We start from the raw sequence: 25,690 nt of genomic DNA, 5'->3' as shown, positions 1-25,690 counted from the left end.
TATGCTTATTGCCTTTTGAGTTATATAAATATTGTCTTAGTTAGTGTGTTGGGAGGATAAATGGTAACTATTTTTGAGCTATAGTACATTTTCCATGGCTTCATCAACTATACAATTAAAGAGTTTAATGTTTTGTTCTCTGCCTATATTGCTTCAACTGTAAACCAGGATCAAGATGGGGCACTTAGTCCAGACACTCAGGAATTTGCTGCCAAAACAATGTCGGAGAAACTTCAGGTGGAACCCATTTCTTTGGATCCTCAAGGAATTGATTATGGAATTGTTCTGTTTACTTTTAAGTATGATTTTATGCTGCACAGTGTTTTATTTGTAGATGGTTGATTCATTAACTTCTGTTTACTAATATTCTATTAGCTTTATTTTTGTTGCTTCACTTTATTGTATTGTATGCTAGCCATGAGAGGTCAACTGGGTTGGTGAAAGTGGGGGCCTGCAGTAGTCCCCACAAGGGTTTTAGTTCTCAAAAAATGGCTGACACGTTCCTGCAAAGGGAACGTTGATAAGTGTTTCTGCTGTCATGGCCGTTAAGTTGGGCCAGGCAGTTACATGTCTCATGAGTGTAAATGGTGTGCCACCTTTTGATATGTCGTGGATGCTGGAAACTTTAATGTAACAAGTAGGCTTTTCCAGTTTTGTTTACATTGCATTATGGTTGTAAAGAAATTTTTCTTCATCCATAGTGCCCTGGAATGTTTTCTGCAATAGTCAATCTATAATAAAGGCCCAATGGTGCTATTTTTCTTTCTGTTTGTTATAGAGATTGGCTATATTTATTCTAAATGCTGTTGGTCCTTGACTTACGTTTGTTTTTTCTTGTGTAGGATGATAGGAAGTTACTTCCAATCTATGCCTACAGAGAGGAGTTGCTTCAGGCTGTGAATGATCATCAGGTAGATTGCTGGAACCTTTATGTATGAGTGATCATTGTTTCCCACATTTGCCAAGATTAATGCTAGGATGTAGCACATAATCTATTATGGTAAACATTAACACTCTAAAGTTCAGCAGCCATAATGTTATTGCCTGAAGGGTCAGTTTGGAATGTATGATATTCTTTATAATGTTTCTTTTCACTAACTGAAAATCTAAATTGGTAGTAGCCTATTATTGCTTAAATGACCTTTTAATATATCAAGAAAAATTCTGCATTTTTGTTAATAGTAGAAAGACATTCTCAAATAATGGATGTGTAATATTGTCAGTGTTTCCTGAGCCTTTCCTAGGAGTACTAGTCCTAGACTTGCCATGTGGTCAAAACTCATCATACTGGTCCAGACTCACGTAACTGTTGATTTTTCTACAAGGAGGCACAGTAGAAAATTAATTTTCTGATCTGATAATTACTTCTAATGATCTTCAAATTATTCTTCTTATGCCACTGATATCATTAAGCACTTATACACAGAAAATCCCAATAGTAATGCAGCGAAAACAGTAGAAACAATAAAGATCATAAAGAGACAGCCATGCGCAGTAGAGAACAAATTTTCGCGGGGAAACCCAAACAGAGAACCAAGAACTCTTCTTCTAGGAGAAATTTTCTTCAGCAAGCTTTACAATTCAAATTGTCTAGAAATCTGTGCCTAAAACCAAGTCCAAACTTCAGTTATTTCATCATTTTTCTGCTCCTATGAGTGTCTTCTATAGAAGGGATATGATGAGTGAGTGATCAATTGAAGATTCATACTATGTATATATATACAAGTCGAATAGGTGTATTTACCCCAAGGGACACACCCATTCATGGTGGGGCTGACTTGTCCCTTTTGAGCTTACATGAAACCCAAAACTACAAATTTTAATTTTTCATTTATAATTTTCCTTGGTCGATTGGGGAGGCCTTTTGGCATGCGGGAATACCTCTTGATGCTACACAAAAATCAACACTCCCTCTTAGTGAGGGAGGTATTCTCTGCAATAGATTTCCCCTTTGCTGAAATCTCCTTAAGAAAAGTTCATGAGCTTGTCATGTTGATCCATGTTTATAAGATAACTCCATCCTCGATTGGGCAATGTAACTCCTCATATGTACGTGAGTATCTAGGGTTTTTGGCCAAAATCCTTTATGGCTCCTTAGGCAAATGCATCAATCTCCTCTGGTTAAGTTCCTTTACGACCCAGCCAAGTCGTTTTGGCTTCTCAAAAGAGTATTTGCCTTTGGACCATTCACCTTTCTAGTCAGAGTCCTTTATGACCTAGCCAAGTCCTTATGGTTTTATAGGTGAATTACATCTATTTGTTAAAAATTGGCAGCTAAGGGATGAATTTCCTTGCATAAAATCCCATTTTTAACAATTCTAGAGTGACTTTCCAAAAATAGAAAGTCATGTCTATTATTTCAAGCATGACTTTCCAAAAATAGTAAATCACCTTGCATCAATTGGTAATAAAGTATAGTTGATGGAAAATCACTTATCATTAATCAATCCTAATAGGTCAATCTCGACTTAATCATCAATATTATTATTATTATTACTATTATCTTCTTTATGATATTATTATATTATTATTAAAAAGAAATTCAAGTCTCTCAATCATGGGACTCAATCATGTCATATGTAACTCCGCTCAATTAATGCATATGTTACTCTCTCTCTCCCACTTAATGGATACGTTACACTCTCTCCTACGCACTCATTAAAAACACGACATATTCCTCTTACACACTCATTATTGCATGTCATAAAAGATTCTTCTTACACACTCTTTAATGCATATGTTACATTCTCTCCTTTAATGGCATGAGTTACACTACCTAAAAGGGCATGAGTTACACTCTTTAAGGCATGCAAGGTTCCTCCATTAAAGGAATTCGTTGCCACTCTCCATAACGGCTTAATTTACTCTTCCCATTTTTGCATACGAGTTACTCTAGGGCATGCTCCTCCTTTATAGCATAAATTTGTTGCTTCAACTGATTCTCCAAGGTGACTCCTTCACCTATCGTTGTGCTGCATTTCGTCATCATGCTGCACCTCACCGCGTTGCACCTATCATCACTATGCTGCATCTCATCACGCTTCATTAATCATGATTGTACCCATCACTGTACTGCATTATGTGCCATTGCTGCACCATGTTGCCATACTGACCTATGTGCTGGCTGCACCTTGCTTGCTTGTTGTCCCTTGCTTTCTTGTTGTCCCTAGCATGCTTGTTGTCCTTAGCATGCTTGCTGTTGCATGCTAGCTGTCCCTTGCATGCTAGCTGTACCAATACATGCTTGTTGCACTAAGTATCATGCTGTTGTCCCAATATTAGTTTGCTGTCCCTTGCATGCTTGCTGTAACATTGCATGCTTGGTGTACTTGTTGCTAAGTACCATACAATTGTCCCAATGTTAGTTAGCTGTCCCTTGCACGCTGCTCTCCTTTGGAGACAGATGCTTTGGCTGAAACCCCGGATAAACACTTCGACAGCTCTTCAACTCCAATTTGCCCCATGAAAAACCCTAGCGTCAGCCTCTAGGGACTGCGTTAGCCTTTTCTACCCTCTGCGTCAGCTTTCCCGGCAGTTTCGGCAGTTCCCGGATGTTCCCGCTGTTCCGGATGTTCCCGACAGTTCCGACTTCTGCCCTCTGCGTCAGCTTTCCTGGCTGTTCCGACAATTCCCGGTTGTTTCGACTGTTCACGGTAGTTTCGGCTTCTGCCCTCTGCGTCAGATTTCCCGGCAGTTCCTGCTGTTCTCGACAGTTTTGGCTTATGCCCTCTGCGTCAGCTTTCCCGGCAGTTCCGGCTTCTGCCCTCTAGATTAGGGCAGCGTTATCCCTTAGGATCTCTCCTCCTACTAAAACCCAAAGACAAGTAGAAAGGAAGAGATCCCAAGTGTGTTGAAATGACTTGAAGGCCACCTCTATTTATACTAAAACGTTGAGCACAAGTGGGGTTTATTTGGTTGCTGGCCGACCTTGACGAATTGTCCCATAACACAAATAAATTCATATCTCCATGAATACTTATCGGAATCGGATGATCTTTAGATCAATCCTACACCTCTCGATGAGAGGGATCCAAGAAAAATATCAGCTTCCATTAATAAGATGACCCACATGGAGTTTAGCTCTAGTTGCCAATTTTAAAACTCTCTCTCAACTAGGCAGAACTCCATTCGCTGATCCATATGTCCGATTGTACTATCTCTGCCATTAGCACCCTGCACTGCTATGCTCTGCTCTGCCGAACCATGAAGAAGAAGAATTGATCGAGAATGTCTCATAGAAGAGAGTGTGTCACATCACTCTTACTGACCCGAAGTCAGTTTTATTGGTCCCAAATCAATGGAGGTCATCTTAGCATAGGGAGTACGGTAGATACAACGATGTGTCCATCGATAGTACAACTATGGTCCTTAACCACATTTCCCTGCTCATTGATCAGATGAGAGGTACTTCCCATGAGTCCCGGACTGCATGGGTAGGATGCCTCGACAAGAGAACTAATCATCCTGTCCACAGGAGAACAAATCATCTTGCCCCACAGTCGCCACGGGAGAACTAATCATCTTGGCCCACAGGAGAACTAATCATCTTGTTTCAGAGTTGCCACGGGAGAACTAATCATCCCGGCCCATAAGAGAACTAATCATCCTGTTCCACAGATGCCACGGGAGAACTCATCATCCCGGCCCACAGGAGAACTAATAATCCTGTTCCACAGTCGCCACGGGGTATCACAGGGGAAGGTTGAACCTGTCATCCTGTACATAGTGCACCACCAGGGGAGGGTGAGTCGCCCTGTGGTTGTATGTTGCTCTAGTAAGTACCCCAAGCCCCTCAGAGATCCCAGAGCTCAATGCATGCAACATGCAAGACCCTTATAAGAAGGTCTCTCAACGACTCCAAGTCATTCGGGAAAGTCACAGATTTGACCTTCCCCAGGACTTTGACAAAATGTTTGCGACCTGTACATTAGTCTCAATGCGATGGAGCCTCCTCGCTCATCGACTTACCATATCCCAGATAAGGCAGTATCTGATGTCTATCTGCTGGAGCAATCATCGAATACAGGATTCCTCAATAATCGAATCCCCCCTCTGGTTGTCACAGAGAATCACAGTGGTATTCATCATGCGTAGAAATGGCTCACTGAAGAGCTTCCACAACTAGGCAGCTTCATACGTGATCATACTCGTAGCTATGTATTTGGTCTCGACGGTGCTTATAGAAATCGACTTCTGCTTCCTGCTCATCCATGATATCGAAGCAGAATCCAAAGAGAACCAACGCTGAGAAGTGCTTTAGTGATCCTCCACACTGCCTGCTCAGTCAACATTCGAATAATCATGCAGCTTCATATTTCCGGCAGTGTATCTCAATCCATGAGAGATTGTGCCTCGAAGATATCTCAGAAGAGTGAGGCTCAACCAAATATGAGCTCACCATGCTAACTGCAAAACATATGTCCGGACGGAAGTTCACCAAGAACATCAATGCAAATGAGTTTATGAAACTCAGAGGCATTTCCCAAATCTGGTCTGGCATCATCACCATATAACTTCTGAAAGTTAAGATCCTCGAGGTAGTCATGGGCTTGTTGTTTACCATTCCACATCCAGAATCCAACTCCCTCTTACTTCCGCAAGTGAGAGGGTCTGCACCTGTTTGAAATAGGTCATCCTCAGAAGGCGCTAGTATGAGAGGTCTATCATCCACAACCTTCAAACAATGGTTTGGATCGGCTTCACTCTTAGTGAATCTCAGCTTCATCTGACAGCTATCAATCCTCTCATAATACCCCTGAGGAGTTTTGCTTCAAGCCATAGAGTGCTTTCTTCCACCTGCATACGTGAGATTCCTGATCATGAATCTCAAACCCCTCGGGTTGTTCCAAACCTGTGGACCTGCTACATGAGGGGAATGGTCCCCTTGTAAGATTTTCCTTCGGTACATCTCAGACATGTACTTTCATGCTCTCTTTCAATTCAGGCATCCCTGCCACCATCTGACTCACAAACCTTTGGTGCTATGTGTCAATGGACATGGTCCCCAGTGGACTTCCTGCAACTTGATACAACCCTGAACTCAAAAACATCTTTGAAACTTCAATTTTCAAACACGTACCTTTCAATCGATGAGTGCCACCCTGCAACCTTTGACTTCCATTGCCGAAATGGACACCAGGTTCTTCTTGCGATCAGGTAGATAAAAGAGATTCTGTAAATGAATCGAGTTACCCTCATTCAATTGAGGGGTAACATTCCCTACACCCTTTTCGGGATAGGTGGCATCGGCTCCAAGTATGATCCCACGATTGTTTCCATCTCTACCAAGTTAGAGAGTGCACCCTTCTATCCGATGAAGTGCCTTGAAGCACTACAATCAATAAGCCAGATTCCCAAAGAATTTGAAGGAGAGGGCCAATACATGATAACGCTTCTTTATCTTATCAAAAACAACATTTGATTCTTCATATCTGGGGTTCCTTGCTTTCTTTTAAGAGTCGGCCATTTCCTTGATGACCTGCATTACCTGTTATGTGTTTGATCATTGAAGATGTCCCTGGAATGATTGTTATCTTCATCAAGAGATGTGTCTTTGCCATTCGAACACTCCTTCACATAATGGCCGAACTTATTGCAAACAAGGCATCTGCCTTTCCTTCCACCCTTAGATCCGGACTTCCCAATGAAGTGATCTTTAGGTAGGCCATCAGAAACTTTCGCTGCGCCATTCTGATAATATTCTCTGCTTCGACTTCACCCTCGGTGAATTTGAAGAGGGATGAGGAATCCACTGATCCTTTTGTCCTTTCCCAACTGTCTTCGGTGATTGCTCTTTCACTCTTGCTTGGGCATTGTCTTCACCTCAGCGCCAATACCATGTTAATTTTAGGTATGTTCTATGCTTAGAGCAATTTATTTCAATTTTCACAGTTAGCTCAATATCTTTTCCAGATTAGCAATCACATCAGCATTAAAGTAAACTGCAGATAGAACATAAACATAAATCGTAGAAGACAAAACAAGACAAGAGGACACAAGATGTGGCGCTAGCCAGGGACAAACCCCAATGTGGGGAAACCCTTGATCAATTCTTCTTATATGTTCTTCAATAGTTCAACAGAGAGAGAGAGATAGTACGTTTACAACAGAAGTCAACACTTTGACTTATCTAGATAAGAGCAGAGATCATCTCTAAGAAGATGATACATGAGATCAGTTGAAGACATGTTGCTTCAACTGATTTTCCAAGGTGACTCCTTCACCTATCGTTGTGCTGCATTTCGTCATCATGCTGCACCTCACTGCGCTGCACCCATCATCACTATGCTGCATCTCATCACGCTTCATTAATCATGACTGTACCCATCACTGTACTGCATTATGTGCCATTGCTGCACCATGTTGCCATACTGACCTATGTGCTGGCTGCACCTTGCTTGCTTGTTGTCCCTAGCATGCTTGTTGTCCTTAGCATGCTTGCTGTTGCATGCTAGCTATACCAATACATGCTTGCTGCACTAAGTATCATGCTGTTGTCCCAATATTAGTTTGCTGTCCCTTGCATGCTTGTTGTAACATTGCATGCTTGGTGTACTTGCTGCTAAGTACCATACAACTGTCCCAATGTTAGTTAGTTGTCCCTTGCATGCTGCTCTCCTTTGGAGACAGATGCTCTAGCTGAAACCTCGGATAAACACTCCGGCAGCTCCTCAGCTCCAATCTGCCCCACGAAAAACCCTAGCGTCAGCCTCTAGGGATTGCGTCAGCCTTTTTTGCCCTCTGCGTCAGCTTTCCCGACAGTTCCGGCTTCTGCCCTCTGCGTCAACTTTCTCGGCAGTTTCCGGCAGTTCCAGCTGTTCCCGACAGCTCCGGCTTCTGCCCTCTGTGTCAGCTTTCTCGACTGTTCCGACAATTCCCGACAGTTCTGGCTGTTCCCGACAGTTTCGAATTCTGCCCTCTGCGTCAGGTTTCCCGACAGTTCCGAATTCTGCCCTCTGCGTCAGGTTTCCCGACAGTTCCGACAGTTCCGACTGTTCCCGCTGTTCCCGGCAGTTTCGGCTTCTGCCCTTTACGTCAACTTTCCCGGCTATTCCGACAGTTCTGACTTCTGCCCTCTATATTAGGGCAACGTTATCTCTTAGGATCTCTCCTCCTACTAAAACCCAAAGACAAGTAGAGAGGAAGAGATCCCAAGTGTGTTGAAATGACTTGAAGGCCGCCTCTTTTTGTACTAAAACATTGAGCACAAGTGGGGTTTATTTGGTTGCTGGCCGACCTTGATGAATTGTCCCATAATACAAATAAATTCATATCTCCATGAATACTTATCGAAATCGGATGATCTTTAGATCAATCCTACACCTCTCGATGAGAGGGATTCGAGAAAAATATCAGCTTCCATTAATAAGATGACCCACATGGAGTTTGGCCCTAGTTGCCAATTTTAACAAAGACTTGAAGAAGATTGTGAGAGAGAGAGAATTGGAGAGTAAGAGCAAAACTTGAAGGTTGATTCAGTTTTTGCAACAACTGCTACTACTAGTGACTTTCGTGCTACAACTTCTTCAAATTTAGGTGAACTTACTTATTCTCTTGATCTCTCATTGTACTTTGTATCTCTGCTGAACAATTGATATCTAACAGAAGAAGAATTTTGTTGCGTTTTCCCCTTGTGGGTTTTTCCCTGGTCATTGGACCTAGATCTAAGTTGCAGGAAACGTGGCCCTAGGGGTCGTTTCCTCCCGGGAAACGAAACGAAACGCGTTTCCGCGTACCGTACGGCCTGGAAACGCGTTTCCGGCCGTACGGCCACGTTTCCCGAAACGGAAACGTGGCCGTACGGCCGGAAACGCGTTTCCAGGCCGTACAGCCCGCGTTTCCCAATTGAATTGTGTTTTTTTTAATTTATTGTTTTTTTCAAATTTGTTTTTTAATTTTCTAGATGTGTGTCTAAAGTTATAAAAGTGAATTTTTGCCCTAGTGTTGACATGCAGTACATGGTAATGTTAAATTCTTAAAGTAAAAGTGATATTCTCCTTTATTTTTCATTTTCATCCTTTTACTTAAATTTTTAACATTACCATGAAATGACTCAGGATGTTTGAGAGTGGTTTCGCCCTCATTGGATTTCATATGGAGAAAGTAGAATTTTAGATCTCACTCAAAATCCAGCAGACTTATTTGTTTTTCAGGATTTCAGGATTGAGGGGGTTGCAATGTTTCCATTGGATTTATCATGTACTAGGGTATGGAACTTCTATTTAATCAAGAGAACCAAGCCCTCTATGCAGGGGAAACTCCCAATAATCAAAATCATGTAGGGTACTAGGGTATGAAACGTGTATTTAATCAAGAGCACTAAGGTGTTCGACTATGTAGGAGGAGACTCCCAATACAACAGTGGTCCTTCTAAAGAATGGGATGTGGATGCAGAAAATCCTGATTTGGATCTCTCTCTTGCAGCCTTATAGTCTTTATTGTACTTGCAGCCTCATATTAATATAAATAAAGGCTGATTTTGAGATTTAGATATCTAATAAAGGTTGCTTTTGGATATTCCGATATTTTTATTTTCATTATGTGATCATTCATGAGTAAATGTGATGTAAATTAAATCTTAATGTTTAAGTGTAATAAATTATAATGTATCATTTATGCTTTATGATTGCACACACACACACACACACACATATATATATATTTAAATATTATATATATATATATATATATATATATATATATTCGCGTTTCCCCATTTCCAAAATTTGGGGAGGTCGCGTTTCGTATCGCTTCCCGTTTCGGAAACTCGTACCCGTTTCCCCGTTTCATGCAACTTAGACCTAGATTCTTTGTGTCCTATCTTGTTCTTGGCTATCTTGAATTGTGCATTTGGTTTATGTTCTACTACAATTGCTTAACTAATATTGCAACATAAAGAGGTTTGTCATAAGTGATTGTTACAACATAGAACATCTGACTTTCAACACTATCTCTGTTGGTCGACCTAGCCAAGTCCTTCTAGCTTCTTAGGAGAAGATCTATCCAATCCTATAATTTCCATGGGTCATTCACCTCTGGAAAAATGCCTTTATGTTGGAAACATTGAGGGGGGTGTATCAATATTTCTTATCAATTAGTATATTTTTAACTTCACAGAGCATTAATTGTTATTAGCATTAGATAAACATAAACATTCATTAACACCATTCAACAATGCACAATAATAAAGACAAGAAACAAATTTTTTAGGTGGAAACCCCTACGAAACAAAAACCATCGAACACTTTTTAATATTTATCTTTTAATAAAATGTACATCAATATTTTCAGCTCCAACTGAGGGAGGCTCCAACCTCTGGTTTACGAGCTCCAACTTGTAGGACGCTCCAATGCCCTGTTTACCAACTACAACTGGGAGGATGCTTCGACGCCCTGGTTTACAGGTTCCAACCTGAAGGATGATCCGACACCCTGTTTACTAGCTGTAACTAGATGAACGCTCCAATGCCCTGTGCAGGCTCGAACCTGCCTTAGCACCACCCTGCCACCCCGAAGTGTTCTAAAGCTCCAACCTGAAAAAGACTCCACTCTCTTGCCCTGTACTGCCCTGCCACCTTGATCAACTGACGTACCGCGTTTCGCAATTTTAAGACTGGATCCACCTGTGCTCAATAAGCAATACAAAAGAAATTATATTATAATCTGCCTTGCTTTTTCACACATCAAACCCTAGCGTCAGTCAAAACACCAAACTTTGGCTGTGTTACCCACCACTTTTTTGGTAATATCCCTAGGAGAACATTTTTCTCCAAGATGGTCCTCAGCCGATAGCCAACAACCCCTTGCAGCTATCAATTAGCTCATTGTGCCATTTCTTTGCCACCTGAGCCAACCATGTGGTCCCTCGCCCATCTGCCATGATTGTATGTTTGAAGGTGGGCCTCTCAAAGCTAAAGGTATGCCTTGTCATTTTGAAATTGAGTCTTGTAGTTTGCTTGTCATGGACACTTCTGGGTATGGATTAATGGGGGGATTCGGTGGAAAGAACGGGTTAAGTTTGTGGTTTTGTTTCCTAAACCCCTTTTAGGACTTAACCTTGGATTCTAGTCCTGTGGGATCTCTTTTTCTGACCACTTGGTTTAAGGGATGGTATTTCATGGGAAGCCCCGATTTTGGTTGCGTGGTCCTGCTCCCTATTCCGTTTACATTACCCCCTTTCCATTCATTATTATCCCATTCCTCCATCGGGTCCACATAGGGTCAATCCCCCCTTTCCCTTGCCCATACCTTGGGTCATGGTTTGGAATGAATCCCGGAGGTTGATGCAGCTAAAAAGAAAGTCAAAAGCATATATGGCCACAGTCAACAGGAAAAGTACCACGAAATGCAAAAGATGGCCGAGACAAAAATGTTTAGAACGTCGGCAAAAGCCATGACATGAAGCTCCACCCCATCATCATGACCATCACCCTGGTTCCAACAGGTTCTATGAACCTCCCTCATCATATAGGAACCCATGATTGTCCCAACCCCTGGTGCGCGATGAACCACCCCACCTTAAAGGGGGAATTCACTACTATATATTATACATCATGCTCTAACCCCTTGAGCCCCGAGCAGTTAATCAAAGAAAAAAATAAAAAGACAAAAGACATATAAAGAAGGGTGGAAAAACCAAAGCCGGGGCACCTCATGTACCACAATTGCTCCCTCTTATACCTTATAAACCCAAGTGTGGGCTTCCCTCCTATTAGCTACCCCTATGCCCCAGCATGTGACCCAAGGCTGCCCCCTCTCTTTCCCTATCTCATTTACCTATCTGTCACATTCCACCACCTTTTGACAGATGTACCTTGACTATATTATCCCCTTTAGAAGCAGAAACCACTTAATAGGGCACTTGGTTAACCCCATTGGGAGTTTAGGCGAAATTGGCACACCCACCGCCCATTATGGAAGGGTTGGCCATTATGAAATCCCCACGTGTGGTCCATGATTAGGTAAGCTCATTCTCTCGATGTCTCTAATGACTTGTTGTATTGGAAGCCTAGGGGACACATTGGATCTTATGTAGGATTGCAAATGGTTTTCATTTGGGGTTTGGTCTCCCTATAAGGGGCCCTAATCCTCCAGAGGGCTACATTGGCACATATAAGGTGAGCATTGAGAGCCATGGGCCTCCATAGCAGCAGATTGCACGTCATAGATCCCCACAACCATTCAGAGATTGTTGGTAGATTACTTATTAGACGAGGAGGATGCACCTGATCCATCATGCCCAACTGACCCCAGGTCTACACCACACACTTGGCAGACGATCCAAGACTTCTACGATGATTTGGCATCTCCTACATTGTCATCCTAGCCCTTGAAGGCAACCTACAAGCATCTTTGGCTTGTTTGGAGACCCATCAGGACACTTGTGTGCCCCCATAGCCATTTGGAACACCACATGTTATTCTTCATTAAGGGTCCTATTCTTCATTATGGCACCCATGGACCTAATCAGGCCTCTTAGAGGTCCCTATGACATCCAAAGATTATTATTTTTCCTCTTGAGAGGCTCATCTTTTCATTTGTGAGCTAGTTTGTTGGGCTTGTCACCAAAGTTATGTAATTTGCACGTTATTTTATTTCTAGGGGATAATGTAGGTTCATTAGCTAAATCGAACTCTTAATTGGTATATAAATAGGAGTTAGTTGGATTCATTTGTATCATCACTTGACTTGGGATCTCCATATCTTTAGAGAATTTCACACTTTTTCCTTGGAGGACTATTTTGGATGATGGATGAATTTTGATGTATGGATTTAGGCTATTTCTATTTTGGAGTTTCTTATTGTGCAAATGTGATGCTGGTTGGATATACTCTCTAATATTGTAGGTGCAAATTTAACGTTATTTTCTTGTTGCTGCATACATTGGAATTTTTCTATAATTAGGGCTAATTGCTGCATGTATGAAATGTGGAATTATGTATCTATTTGGCTTGTTCATTGTATGGGCCATTGTTAGATGAATGAAATATCCTAGAGATTTGTTATTTTGATAAGCTTGCATCATTTGTATGAAGTATAAATGCTTGAAAGTCACTTTTCTTATTATGTTATCTTGATAAGCTTGCATCGTTTGTATGAAGTATAAATGCTTGAAAGTCACTTTTCTTCTCTTTCCTCTAGCATTGGACAAAGTTGACTTTTGAAGCCTCTTTGAATGAGAAACTAAATCTTTGTTCATAATTATCTTTGACTCTGTTGACCACTATGTGTCAATGACCCATAGTAGTACACCCCTTTTTTTCGCAAAAGGGATACCACTTGATCGATGTGTCTGTGCCGTCTAGCTATCATTATCAGCCTAACTTCCAAGATGTTATGTAAACCCTTTCTGCATGTGTATAATGTACATAATCTCAGCAGATCCATGTCATGTATGTAATGACCTAGGGAAACTTACTTTTCTAGTCGATCTCCATTCTGGAAGGTTTTTTGTCCCACCTATCCATTCTAGGATGGTCGGCAGAGTTTTCCTCTAGTAGTACCCCAAAGCTGGAATGGATTTTGTCGCTAGGATTTTAGGCGGGTCCTAGTGTTCTAGATCGAGTCTATGTAAGAGTAGGTTGAGAATAATCCTAACTATTTGGTTAGGTTATTTTATTACAAATTGCTTGGTTTGCTAGATTATATTTGTGTCGCAGAAATGGGTAGTCTGTGAGGGTCTATTACAAATGGGTTTTTCCCCTTAGGATGTAAAAAATATGAAAATCATGATGTGAAATGCCTTGAGGGTTGGAAAAATAATTTATCCCCTCATAGGTTAATTACTTTAATTTTCTGGCAAAAAAATTAATTAAAATCCTAAGCCAGAAATTTAATTAATTCTAGGTCTTAGGTAAATTTAAATTCTCGAAAGACAAAATTCGTGGGTTCTTCAAAATTAAATTTTAAAAGGTCCCGAGACTAAGGTAAGTTAATTATTTTGATAAATTTTACCTTTGATCCTTATGTTTGGAAGAATCACCGCACTTCTATAGAATCCGTAATTTCCACCCTGGGGATCCTGTTGAAATTTGGTACCGGAGGACAGGTGGTTCCCTTAGGCTTTGATCTTTGGCCTAGGGAAAAGTGTCCAAAAGAATTTAATTTTTCTCCTAAAGTGACTTTATAATTTTATAAAGTTAAATCTAATTTAAAAGTGACTTTAAGTGATAAAGTTATTAAGTCTAATTTTAAAGTGACTTTTATAAAGTCAATGAAAAATTAGAAAGGAAAAGTGACTTTGGAAATAAATGACTAAGTGGGTCTTTATTAAAGTGGGGTGAATTAAAAAATAGAAAGTGAGATTTAAATGAGCATTTAATCTCAGCCATTGGATTTAGAGATCACCCAAAAGTCACTTGGAGTTATATTAAAGGAGGAAAAGGAGGAAAAGGTCATTCATTCTTTCATGAGCAGATTGGGAGAAGGAGAGCAAGAGAGCAAGAGAGATTTCTGAGCAGGGAGGAGAAGGAGACAGCAGCTTGGCACTCATTCCAAGGCAGCAGTTGAGCAGATTTGTACAGCTGATTCAGCACATAGTGAAAGGCAGATTTTTGCACAAAAATCGAGGAGCAGTTTGCTGATTTTTCTGCACACAAAACGGAGGTCGTACAGCATTTATTGCTGTCCTGTTTGCTGTAATTTCCAGATTGCTGTGAGGCACGGGAAAGGAGATAAGTTGTAAATTTGCTTGCTGATTTTTTGCTGAATAATTCTCACTGTAAAAAGACAATTTTCAGAAATAAAGAAGAGCTCTCAAACTGGTTTTCCCCAAGAGTTGTAGGGGGTTTTTCCAGGGTCAAGTTGACAAAAAATATCAGTGTTTTAATGTGTTTTAATGACTGTTTTTAATTGCTGATTTTTAATTCTGCAATTTCCAGCATTCTGAAAAATTTCCAGAATTTGTGTTTTCAGCAATATTTATTTTTTCAGTCTGTTAAATGTATGGTTATGGGAATGGGCATTTAACTACATGGGAGAAATAAGGAGAAACTGAAAACCGGGGTGGGAAAACAGAAATTTCTACAGATCCTAGTTACTGGTTTGTAAAGTTTACCAACACCTGCGAGTTTTGGTGTAACGACAAACCTCCACATGGTATCAGAGCTTGAACCCAGGTTCGATTCCCCCGAGTTGCTTTTGAGGGGGGTGTTGGAAGAATCACCGCACCTCTATAGAATCCGTAATTTCTACCCTGGGGACCCTAGTTACTGGTTTGTAAAGTTTACCAACACATGCAGGTTTTGGTGTAACGACAGACCTCCACACTTTAGGGGTTAAATCAAAGTCAAATTTTTGGGGAAATTAACTCAAAAATTTAATTTTTAAATTAATTAAAATGCATTTAATTGAAAATTTCGAATTTCTCAAAATATTTAAATATTTCAACGGATGAGATTAAAATAAATTTTAATGTTTATCAACGGTCGAGATTGCTTTGACATGGATCACTTGGACTAGCCGTTGGAGGATTTATCTTTAAATAGGAAGTCATTTGTTAGTTGATCTATCTGACCTTTGAGTCGTGTGCTTAATAAGAAGCTCTTGTGTAATCTTTTTCTGGATAATAAAGAAAGACTTTGGGGTTAAGCTCTGTTGGTGTTACTCTTCATGGAAATACTGTAAGATGTGTTGTTTTCATGCATAATTTTTTTCTAAAGCCATTGATAATAGTTTCTAAAGAGTGATTTGAGTACATGTATCTTGCTCAGTCGTTGGGGTTTGAATAATAGTCTAAATTTTGAACCTAATAGCATGTATCTCTATTTGTCCGAGTTTTATTATTATTTTCTCGCTCTATTTCTATGGATGGAATGAGTTTTGCAGGGAAATCTTGATTTTAGATCCTCGGGATTAGAGAAAGTTTTCAGTTGGACCAGCCAACTCACGATCTGTGTCCCTGGAAGAGCCTAGTTAAATTAAACAATGTAAACTTTGAAACAGGAACTGATATTGTTACCTGTTTCGTAGAGATAGCAAATAATTGACCCAATTTTGAAAAGGGGCGATGCAGAACACACATATTATTTTTAAAGCATAGTTTTTGGCACTTTAAATAACCGATACGATTACCCATTTCGTAGGGGTAGTAAAAACGTGACACGATTTTCAAAAGTGGTTAAGCAAAATACACTTCTATTTGTTGGGAGCATATTTTCGACATTTTAAATTTTCTTATGTATCAAATATAAATATTTGTTTTTAAATATTAGTGATTTTCATGCTGATTTTGAAACGTGTTGATGCAGCATACCTTTTTTTTAAAGGACTTATTTTTCACACTTTAAAATTTATTATGTCCAATTTTTTTAAATTATGATTACTTAACGAATTTTCAAGTTGTTTTATTTTTCTTTTTTTAAATGTTGATTAGTTAAAAAAAGCAAATATAAAAATATATATAAAAAAAGACAAACAGAAAAAATAAAAAATGTTAAAAAAAGAAAATTTATCTCATAAACTATAAAAGAATTTGGAAAAAAAAAACAGAATTAAAAAAATATACATAAAAAATTAAGTAAGTAAAAATAGAAAAATTAGAAAAAACATTAACAAAAACTAGGAAAAAAATTAAAAACAAATTAGATTAAACAAAAATAGAAATTAAAAAAATAAATAAATTTAAAAACTAGTAAAATTAATATTAAAAACATTTAAAAAAAACTAAAAAAACAAAAATAAATTCAAATTAAAAAAAAGAAGAAAAACTAAAAAAATATGAAAATTTTAAAAATATGTCTTTTCAAATTAAAAAAAAAAAAACTAAAAAACATTTTAAACTTGTAAAAAATGTGTTTTTGATTGAAAAAAAAATAATTTTTTTTTTTTACTAAACTTTCATTGTTTATTTAAAAACAAACAAATAAAAAAATTAAAAATTTTAACTTTTTGTTTTAAACAAAATTTTGTATTTTTATTTGAAAAAAAAAAAAACTTATTAAAATTTTATTTATTTATTTATTTTTCCCAATTTTTTTTATGGTTTACATATTTGTGTTTTTTTTTCATTTTTTTTTTAAATATGTTTTTTTACTATTTATTTGTTTATAATTTTTTTTTTTAGTTTTTTAATTCTTATCTTTTATAGGTTAATTTTGTTTTTTTTTTTTTTTAACATTTTTATGATTGATTTTTTTTTTGATGTTTGGTTTTTTTTGTTTTTTATTTTTATTTTATGTTTTGTTTTTAGTATATATTTGAGTTTATGTTTTGTTATTTTTTTTTACATTTTTTTTGTTGTGTGTTTTTTCATTGTTTTAATTATTTTAATTTTTAACTTTAATTTTATGTTTTCATTATTTTTTTGAAATTTTAATGTTTTACAGGGTCGCGATAAAATATTTTACGCCATTAGAAATTTTACCCTTGAAAAAAAATTTGTTATCCCAGCGTCAACACTTTTCGTTTTGAGGGTGTTTTTTGCACAAAATTTACCATTGAAAAAAAAATGTTATTCGAACATCAACACTTCGTTTTGAGGGTGTTTTTTGGACAATTTTTGCACAAAAAATTGGTTTTCATCGCCATTTTTAAAACATGTTGAAAATTTACCCTAGAAAAAAAAGGTGTTATTCCAGCATCAACACTTTTTGTTTTTAGCACTGTTTTTGATGTTTTTACGGGGTTTTTTGGCCAGAGTTCCCGTTTTGAGTTTATAGTTCCCATTTCAAAGTTTACATTGTTATTAGCTTTGAGCTTATCATAAGATTTTATTGGTGATACATGAAGGGTTTCGAGTTAGCACCTCTTTTAATTTTTTTTTTGGCGGCATAATGATAGATCTGGCTGATTAAAGCTTATTGTTTGTAAATTTTGTAATTATTTTTCTAAAGTTGGTTTTTTTGGGTTTTAGTTTTTATCATTGTATAATATCGTATGGGTGTTTTCTTGTTGTCGTGCAGCTACAGATTTGAGGGAAAAATTTGTGTAGAGTCCAGATTTAGGCCCTGGAGGGTAAGATCTTGTTAAAATTGGCAACTAAGGCCAAACTCCATGTGGATCATCTTATTAATGGCAGCTGATATTTTTCTTGGATCCCTCTCATCGAGAGGTGTAGGATTGATCTAAAGATCATCCGATTCTGATAAGTATTAATGGAGATATGAATTTATTTGTGTTATGGGATGATTCGTCAAGGTCGGCCAACAACCAAATAAACTCCACTTGTGCTCAATGTTTTAGTATAAATAAAGGAGGACTTCAAGTCATTTAGACACTCATCCTCTTGGTGATTTCTTCCTCTCCACTTGTCTTTGGGTTTTGGTGGGAGGAGAGACCTAAAGAGGATATGCTGCTTTAGAGGATGCCCTATCCTATACGCTGTCATGAAGGAGACCTCTACACTGCCCTAATGAAGATCAAGCTTTAGCCATGGAGAGATCTATATGCTGGACATCTAGACGCAGGCTCTATAGACGCAGTAAAGGAGGATCCTTATACGCTGTATGAAGGAGGCCTTAATAAGCCTTAGCGCAGTCACAAAAGAGGCATAGCTGCAGTTGGAAGGAGCCCTACTGCAGGTCCTATTATGCAGCAAAAGAAGGTCTAAGTACAACCCTGTATCTGAAGTTGAAGGAGGCTTCTATACACTTCACAAAGGAGGACTAAACATTGTCAAAAGAGACCTAATCTATCTGCTATTGAGGAGCCCTAATCCGCAATCCTGAAGGAGACTTATACGCAATCAAGGGAGGACCTATATGCTGCCTGAAGAAGCTCCTCCTAAATGCTGTCAAGGAAAGGTCTTAGACACAATTTAGGATGATGCCCTAGCCACTGTTATGTGCAACCCTTATTCCGCAGCAAGAAGACCTTATACGCAGCTCTAAGAGACCTGTTACAGTCATCTAAGCAGTTGTCATAATGCCACATTGCTGTAGGTGACAGCGTGGCCTATTTAAGGACTGTTTGGGCAAGTTAATGTTATTCTTGAGGGGCAGTAGAATCCACAATAAGGAGGAACTAGAGGTTGCTGTTTTAGGGCTGTTTGGATCCCTAAGCTACAACCAAGAAGTGCCCTAACCAGTCATCATGACAACATCAAAGACTGTGTCATAGAAGTGTGGTGACAGTGCAGTGATGAGGCTGTTCATGAGGACAGTTTATAAGGTTGTCATTACAATGAAGAAAACTGTCCTTGTGTATATTCAGATTGAGTCAATCTTGTTGGACTCAATAATCATAGGCTTAACTTGTTGCTGGGCTAGGCCGTAGGCCATAGCCAGCAACACAATTTGATCTAAGGATCGCTCAAGTGGTAGAGCCTCACCTTGAAGACCTGCATTGTTGACTGTATGAAGGAAGAGCACTGAATGTTGATGACCTATCTCATAAAGCAGTGACAGCTAGTGCAACAGCATGATGATTAAGAGCAGCAAGTTGTGTACAACGTGATGAGGTACAACTCAGCAGTGGAGCAGCATGGTGCAACTTAGGAACATGGTATGATGTTGTAGCATGGTGCAACACGGTGAGGTGCAGCACATGGACGAGATGCAACACAATGACAGGTGAAGGAGTCACCTTGGAGAATCAGTTGAAGCAGCATGTCTTCAACTGATCTCATGTAGAGATGATCGATTCTCTTATCTAGAAAGTCAAAGTGTTGACTTTTGTTGTAAATGTACTATCTCTCTCTCTGTTGAACTATTGAAGAAAATATAGGAAGAATTGATCAAGGGTTTCCCCACATTGGGGTTTGTCCCTGGCTAGCGCCACATCTTGTGTCCTCTTGTCTTGGTATGTCTTCTGCGATTTATGTTTATGTTCTATCTGCAATTTACTTTAATGCTGATGTGATTGCTAATCTGGAAAAGATATTGAGCTAACTATGAAAATTTAAATAAATTTCTCTAAGCATAGAACATACTTAAAATTAACAGATTTGGATCTCTGGGGTTTATCAACATAATTTTCCAGGGTTATTATTCAAATTTTTTGTAGTCCAAGGGTTTAAAATTTCTTGGATCTGGAAATTTTCATAAGGGTTTTAGGGATAAATCTGAAGCAAAGGAACACATCATTTTAAATCATTTTTTTTTTCTCTGAAATTTTTAAGTTTTTGGGCTACCATTTCTTTGCTGGTTGGTTTTTTCGATTTGCTGCCTGGTGTTTTTTTTTTGCTGCAAATTTCGATTTTTTTTTGAAACCCCTTATCCCTCCATTTCTCCATCCTTCATCTTCATGTGGTGTCTGGGGTTTTCTAGCCGTTTGTTGTAAATTTCCAATCCCATTGTTCTGCTGCAAAACCCTGCTCGAAAACTGACTGCCTCATCCTCTGGATCTGCTGCTCCTCCATGTGCCCTCGTCTTCTGCATTTGCGGCTCCCTCCCTTTCTAACCCGCGACAACCTGCATACCTCTCCATCTCTACCCGAGCTCGCTTTTTCCTTGCTATCTGCATCCCTTCTCTTCCGCTGCTCCGCCTCCAAGCATTCCTCCGCAGCCTCCTTACCCATCCGCATTAGTTTATTTCTTCCTCGTCATTCCTTGCTTCTCTCCCACACTCCTTTCCATCTCACAACTGCTCTCGCTGCAACTCCATTGCCCTTCCGTCGAGCTGCTCGCTGCCTCTGCCGCCATACCTTCATATCCCTGCTCACAGACCCTCCTTTCCACCGCTGTCTTGACCTGCACAACAAAGCAAAACATTTCGATTTCTTTTCTTTTCATTACTTCATTTGTATGTGTTAGGTTAGGTTTATGTGGCATTAGATTTATTTTATTGTTTTTTAGATTCGTTTTGATTTAAAATTTGATTTTTTGATTTCATTTTTTTTTTGTCTTATTTTGATTTCACATTTTCTTTTTTTATTTTTACTTATGATTTTTTGATGTTGATTTTGATTTCCTTTCATTTTTAGTTTTGTTTTAATTTTTTTTTATGACTTCGGTTTTTATGTTTTGAATTTTTTTTTTTTGATTATTTTGGTTTTGTTTCAAAAAATTTTAAAAAATAAAAAATTAAAAAAAATAAAAAAATAAAAAATAAAAAATTTAAAAAATAAAACATATAAAAATCATAAAAGTTAAAAAAAATTCTTTTATTGTGACTTTGATTGCTAATGAAATAAATCAAAAGAATCACTTTCATATTTGAAAAATTTTAATTTTTTTATGTGGCCTACGACCCATAATTTTTTAAAATTTGTTTAAGGTATTTTGATTTGATTTTTTAGTCACATTAAAAAATTCATTTGCCACATTAAGCATTGTTTCATAAGCTTAGCATTTACCTAAGGGACAATCAACATTCAAATTTAAAGTTCCTTGGTGTCCTTTTGTGGTAGTCATTTCTCTATTGTGAGGTGCGATTGATGTTTTAAAATCATTGGCTATTGGAGAATGATAAATTATTCTCGATCTGGGTTATTAATGAAAATCATTTTAAATCTGGAATTATTGCTTAACATTTAAATTTCATAATTCTTCACAGGATTAAATTGCTAGAATATCTTGCGTGATAAGGTTTTGTGCGTTGACGTTTAATTATTCATGATCGTCGCTTTGACACATTTATAAATTGCTCTGGATAACTTGTTTTTACTTAGTCTATGGTTAATTGAGTATAAAGGCACTAGTCTAAAATCATTTTTTATCTTGTGATTGTGTCTTATTTTATTAGATCTATCAATCTCAGTCAACCATGACTCATTTACATTCGTCAAGTTGTCCTTCCTTAAATCTCCTAGAGCCTGTGTTTCACAGGCTATTCTCATTCATTCACCTTAGGGATTACCCCCCTTGACCTGTCTAGGAGAGAGTATAAATGGAGTGAGTAAGGATTAGAGTGACAACCCTTATTTTGAGCATTGTTGCGGTGCCTAGACACTTTGTGCGACAACATTTTTGGCGCCATTGCCAGGGATAGAGTTTTTCTGTCCTTGGTCCTCACGACATTTTTCTAATCATTTCATCTTTTCCGCCATTCATTAGCTCGTCAAGCGACACAGCATTTTTGGCATCGTTGTTGGGGATATTTTATTCTCGGTGTTTCAACGACATTTCCTCATCATTCTTCTCATTTTTCATCTCTCATTCAAACCGGCAAAGCCAACACTTCTTGGCATTGCCACCAAGGACCAATTTATTGGACCTTGGATTTACAACATTTCATCTCATTTTTCTGGCGTCATTTCGTCTCTTCATTTCTCACCATCCTAACTCTCGTCATCTCTCTCATCTAATCCTTTCATCTTCACTTTCTGCACCTGGACATTCTGGCTAGTTTCTTGTTTGGGTGGCGACTCCACTGATTCATTCATTTAATCCTAGACAAGGAGCCTTCCCTGAATATCCATCTACCTCCATCCACTAAGTTTTCGGTTTCGCTTTTGGAAGCTTTGTGAGAGATCCATGCTCAAGTGGCGACTCCACTTCTTCCAATTCTTACATGAATTTCTGCTAGAAGCTCGCTTCTTGTAGAAGTTTTGATTTTCTTGAGTAGGGATCTCTCTCTCTGGTATCCATTTGGCCCATCTTTTTTCCGTTAGGCAGGCATCATGGATTTTGACTTGTTTTCTCCTTGTGATTTTACTAACATTTAGGGAGCTCTACATGGTTATCCTTATTTTTTTGGTGAAGCCATCGATGAATTTCCTCCTTTTCAAGGTAACAATGCTTTTACTGCTGAGACTCACCTTTGGAATGTCAGCCTTTGTATAAGCAAGTGTCACCCATATTCTAACTATGAAGATGTGAAGATGAAGATTTTCGTTCTCACCTTATCTGGAGATGCTTTAGATTGGTTTGTTAAGTTCCCTGATAACACTTTTGATTCTCTACAATCAATCATTGATGCCTTTGAAGATAGATATGGAGATAAAGAAAAGGTCAAAGTGAAAGCTGAAGTAAAGGAAACTATAGAAGTTGAAAATAATTTCAAGGAGTTAATTCAAATGGTTAAAGACATACAGTTAAATCAGGCTCAACTTATTAAAGATATGGAACTTAATCAAGCAAGATTAACAGCTGATCATGCCAGGGAAATTAATTCTATGCAAAGCAAGTTATTAGCCCTAGAGGAAAAGATGACGATCATGGAATTCAATCATTCAAATCAAGTGACTGCCATGGAAGCAAGTTATCAAGAAGAAATAAGTTCGATTTAGAACAAATTGTCAACTATGGATGAAGAAATGACCATCATGAGATTCGATTATAATAATCAGTTAGCTACCATGCAAGCAAATCATAAGAAAGAGATAAACTATATGCAAAACTGCTTCATGGGCATGAAAGCAAAGAATGATAAAATTATAAAGGACATGGAAGTTGGTCAGATATGTCTTCAGAATAGGTTATTGACCATGGAGGAAAACCATGCCAAGGAAATCAGTGCTATGAAAGTTGAACACTCTAACTAGATGGATGTCATAACAATGGAAAAGATATAGGTACAGAAATTTCAGCATTGGTCAGAGGATGAAAGAAACAAGGAAACGTCAACAGATCATAAGCCTCCCTGTCTGCTGCAGCAAGCTCCATCTTATTATGAGGAGGTCATTTGTTCCATTGAAAAGTGGCTAATTGAAGGTGACCTGGATAAAATGGAAATTGATAAGAATCAGGTTGATGCTTACATGGTTGATCCACCAGTCATAACAAATCAGGTTCATAAAGAAGTGCAGGTCATAGAAGTCTTGAACATTCCAAATTTTCCATATGAGCATTTTTTGGATCAAGAAGGAAGTTGTGCACCGACCACATCATCATCAACATCACAACTTGCCACAAAGAAAAAGCGCAAGAGAAAGAGAATGAGAAAGCAGTTTGATCCATTTGATTGCTGCGAGCAGCTTGATTTTCGGATAAGAAAAAGTCCTATCGTGTGCAGGATTGGACATGGCACATCCGAGAAATAGCCAACAAATTTGCCTGAAAGTTGGTAAATGCTCAGTATGCACTATATTGAATGCATCTGATGCCATGGGGCATCTTTGTATTGTATTTCTAACCTTATACCCTGTTATTTCTGTAGTTCATTTTGTAGTTAGATTTGTGTTTTTCATGTTATTAGGATAGTTAATAAATGAAGAGCTTATATCTTTCTTGTGCATAATGTTATATGATGATTTTTGGATGGACACTACTTATGTTATATTGTGTGTTGCGTGGATGCAGATTCTAGATTCTCACATTCCTCCAGTGTAGCAATGTGTCCCCAAGTAGAGCTAGATGTTGACCACTACGTGTCAACAACCCATAGCAGTACACCCCCTTTTTTCGCAAAAGGGATAGCACTTGATCGATGTGTCCGTGCCGTCCATCTATCATCATCAGCTTGATTTCCAAGATGTTATGTAAACCTTTTCTGCATGTGTATAATGTAAATAATCTCAGTAGATTCGTGTCATGTATGTGACGACTTAGGTAAACCTACTTTTCTAGTGACGATCTCCATTCTGGGAGGTTTTTTGTCTCACCGATCCATTCTCGGATGGTCGACAGAGTTTTCCTCCAGTCTTACCCCAAAGTTGGAATGGATTTTGTTGCTAGGATCTTAGGCGAGTCCTAGTGTTCTAGATCGAGTCTATGTAAAAGTAATTTGGGAATAATCCTAACTACTTGGTTAGGTTATTTAATTTCAATTTGCTTGGTCAACTGGATTATATTTGTGTCGCAAAAATGGGTGGTCTGTGAGGGTCTATTACAAATGGGCTTTTCCCCTTATGATATAAAAAATATGAAAATCATGATGTGAAGTGTCTTGAGGGTTGGAAAAATAATTTATCCCCTCATAGGTTAATTAATTAAATTTTCTGGCCAAAAAATTAATTAAATTCTTAAGCCAGAAATTTAATTAATTCTAGGTCCTAGGTAAATTTAATTCTCCAGAGATAAAATTTGTTGGTCCTTAAAAATTAAATTTTAAAAGGTCCCGGGACTAAGGTAAATTGACTATTTTGATAAATTTTACCTTTGATCCTGGGGGGTTAAATCAAAGTCAAAATTTTGGGGAAATTAACTCAAAAATTTATTTTTTGAATTAATTAAAATGCATTTAATTGAAAATTTTGAATTTCCCCAAATATTTAAATATTTTGATGGATGTGATTAAAATAAATTTTAGTCTTCATCAATGGTCGAGATAATAAATTTTAGTCTTCATCAACGGTCGAGATTGCTTTGACGAGAATCACTCGAACTAGCCGTTGGAGGATTTATCTTTAAATAAGAAGTCACTTGTCAGCCGACCTATCTGACCTTTGAGTCGTGTGCTTAACAAGAAACTCTTGTGTAATCTTTTTCTGGATGATAAAGAAAGACTTTGGGGTTAAGTTCTGCTGGTGTTACTCTTCATGGGAATACTGTAAGATGTGTTGTTTTCATGCATAATTTTCTTTTAAAGCCATTGATGATAGCTTATAAAGAGTGATTTGAGTACAGGTATCTTGCTCAGTTGCTAGGGTTTGAATAATAATCTAAATTTTGAACGTAATAGAAGGTATCTCTATTTGTCTGAGTTTTACTATTATTTTCTCGCTCTATTTTTAATGGTTGGATCGAGTTTTGCAGGGAAATCTTGATTTTAAATCCTCGGGCGTTAAGGGAAGTTTTCAGTTGGACCAACCAATTCCTGATCTGTGTTCCCAGAAGAGCCTAGCTAAATTAGCTCCAGGCTTATCATAAGATTTTATTGGTGATACACGAAGGGTTTCGAGCTAAGTCACCTGACACGGGGATTCGGGACAC

At 38.1% G+C, this 25,690-nt stretch overlaps 1 protein-coding gene across 5 annotated transcripts in view; it reads left to right on the top strand.

The window, feature by feature from the left end:
* The window catches only part of LOC149212335 (pre-mRNA-splicing factor ATP-dependent RNA helicase DEAH1-like), a 425,880-nt gene that overhangs the window by 219,978 nt on the left and 180,212 nt on the right, over window positions 1–25,690 (top strand). For all 5 annotated transcript variants that reach the window (XR_016250762.1, XR_016250761.1, XM_089391822.1 and 2 more), the window contains exons 16-17: window positions 169–237; window positions 843–911. Coding sequence is in view for 3 of the 5 variants with exons in the window: in XM_089391822.1 (XP_089247948.1) it covers window positions 169–237; window positions 843–911 (138 nt within the window). In the remaining 2 variants the exon portion in view is untranslated. The remainder of the gene's footprint in view (window positions 1–168; window positions 238–842; window positions 912–25,690) is intronic.

This window comes from Pinus tabuliformis, chromosome 1_1 (genome assembly GCF_031772625.1).
Source record: "Pinus tabuliformis cultivar Carrire ecotype Pingquan chromosome 1_1, CPIR1, whole genome shotgun sequence".
NCBI classification, from domain to species: domain Eukaryota; kingdom Viridiplantae; phylum Streptophyta; class Pinopsida; order Pinales; family Pinaceae; genus Pinus; species Pinus tabuliformis.
The sequence above is the reverse complement of the archived record's forward strand: the minus strand, read 5'-3'. Positions and strand labels throughout refer to the sequence as shown.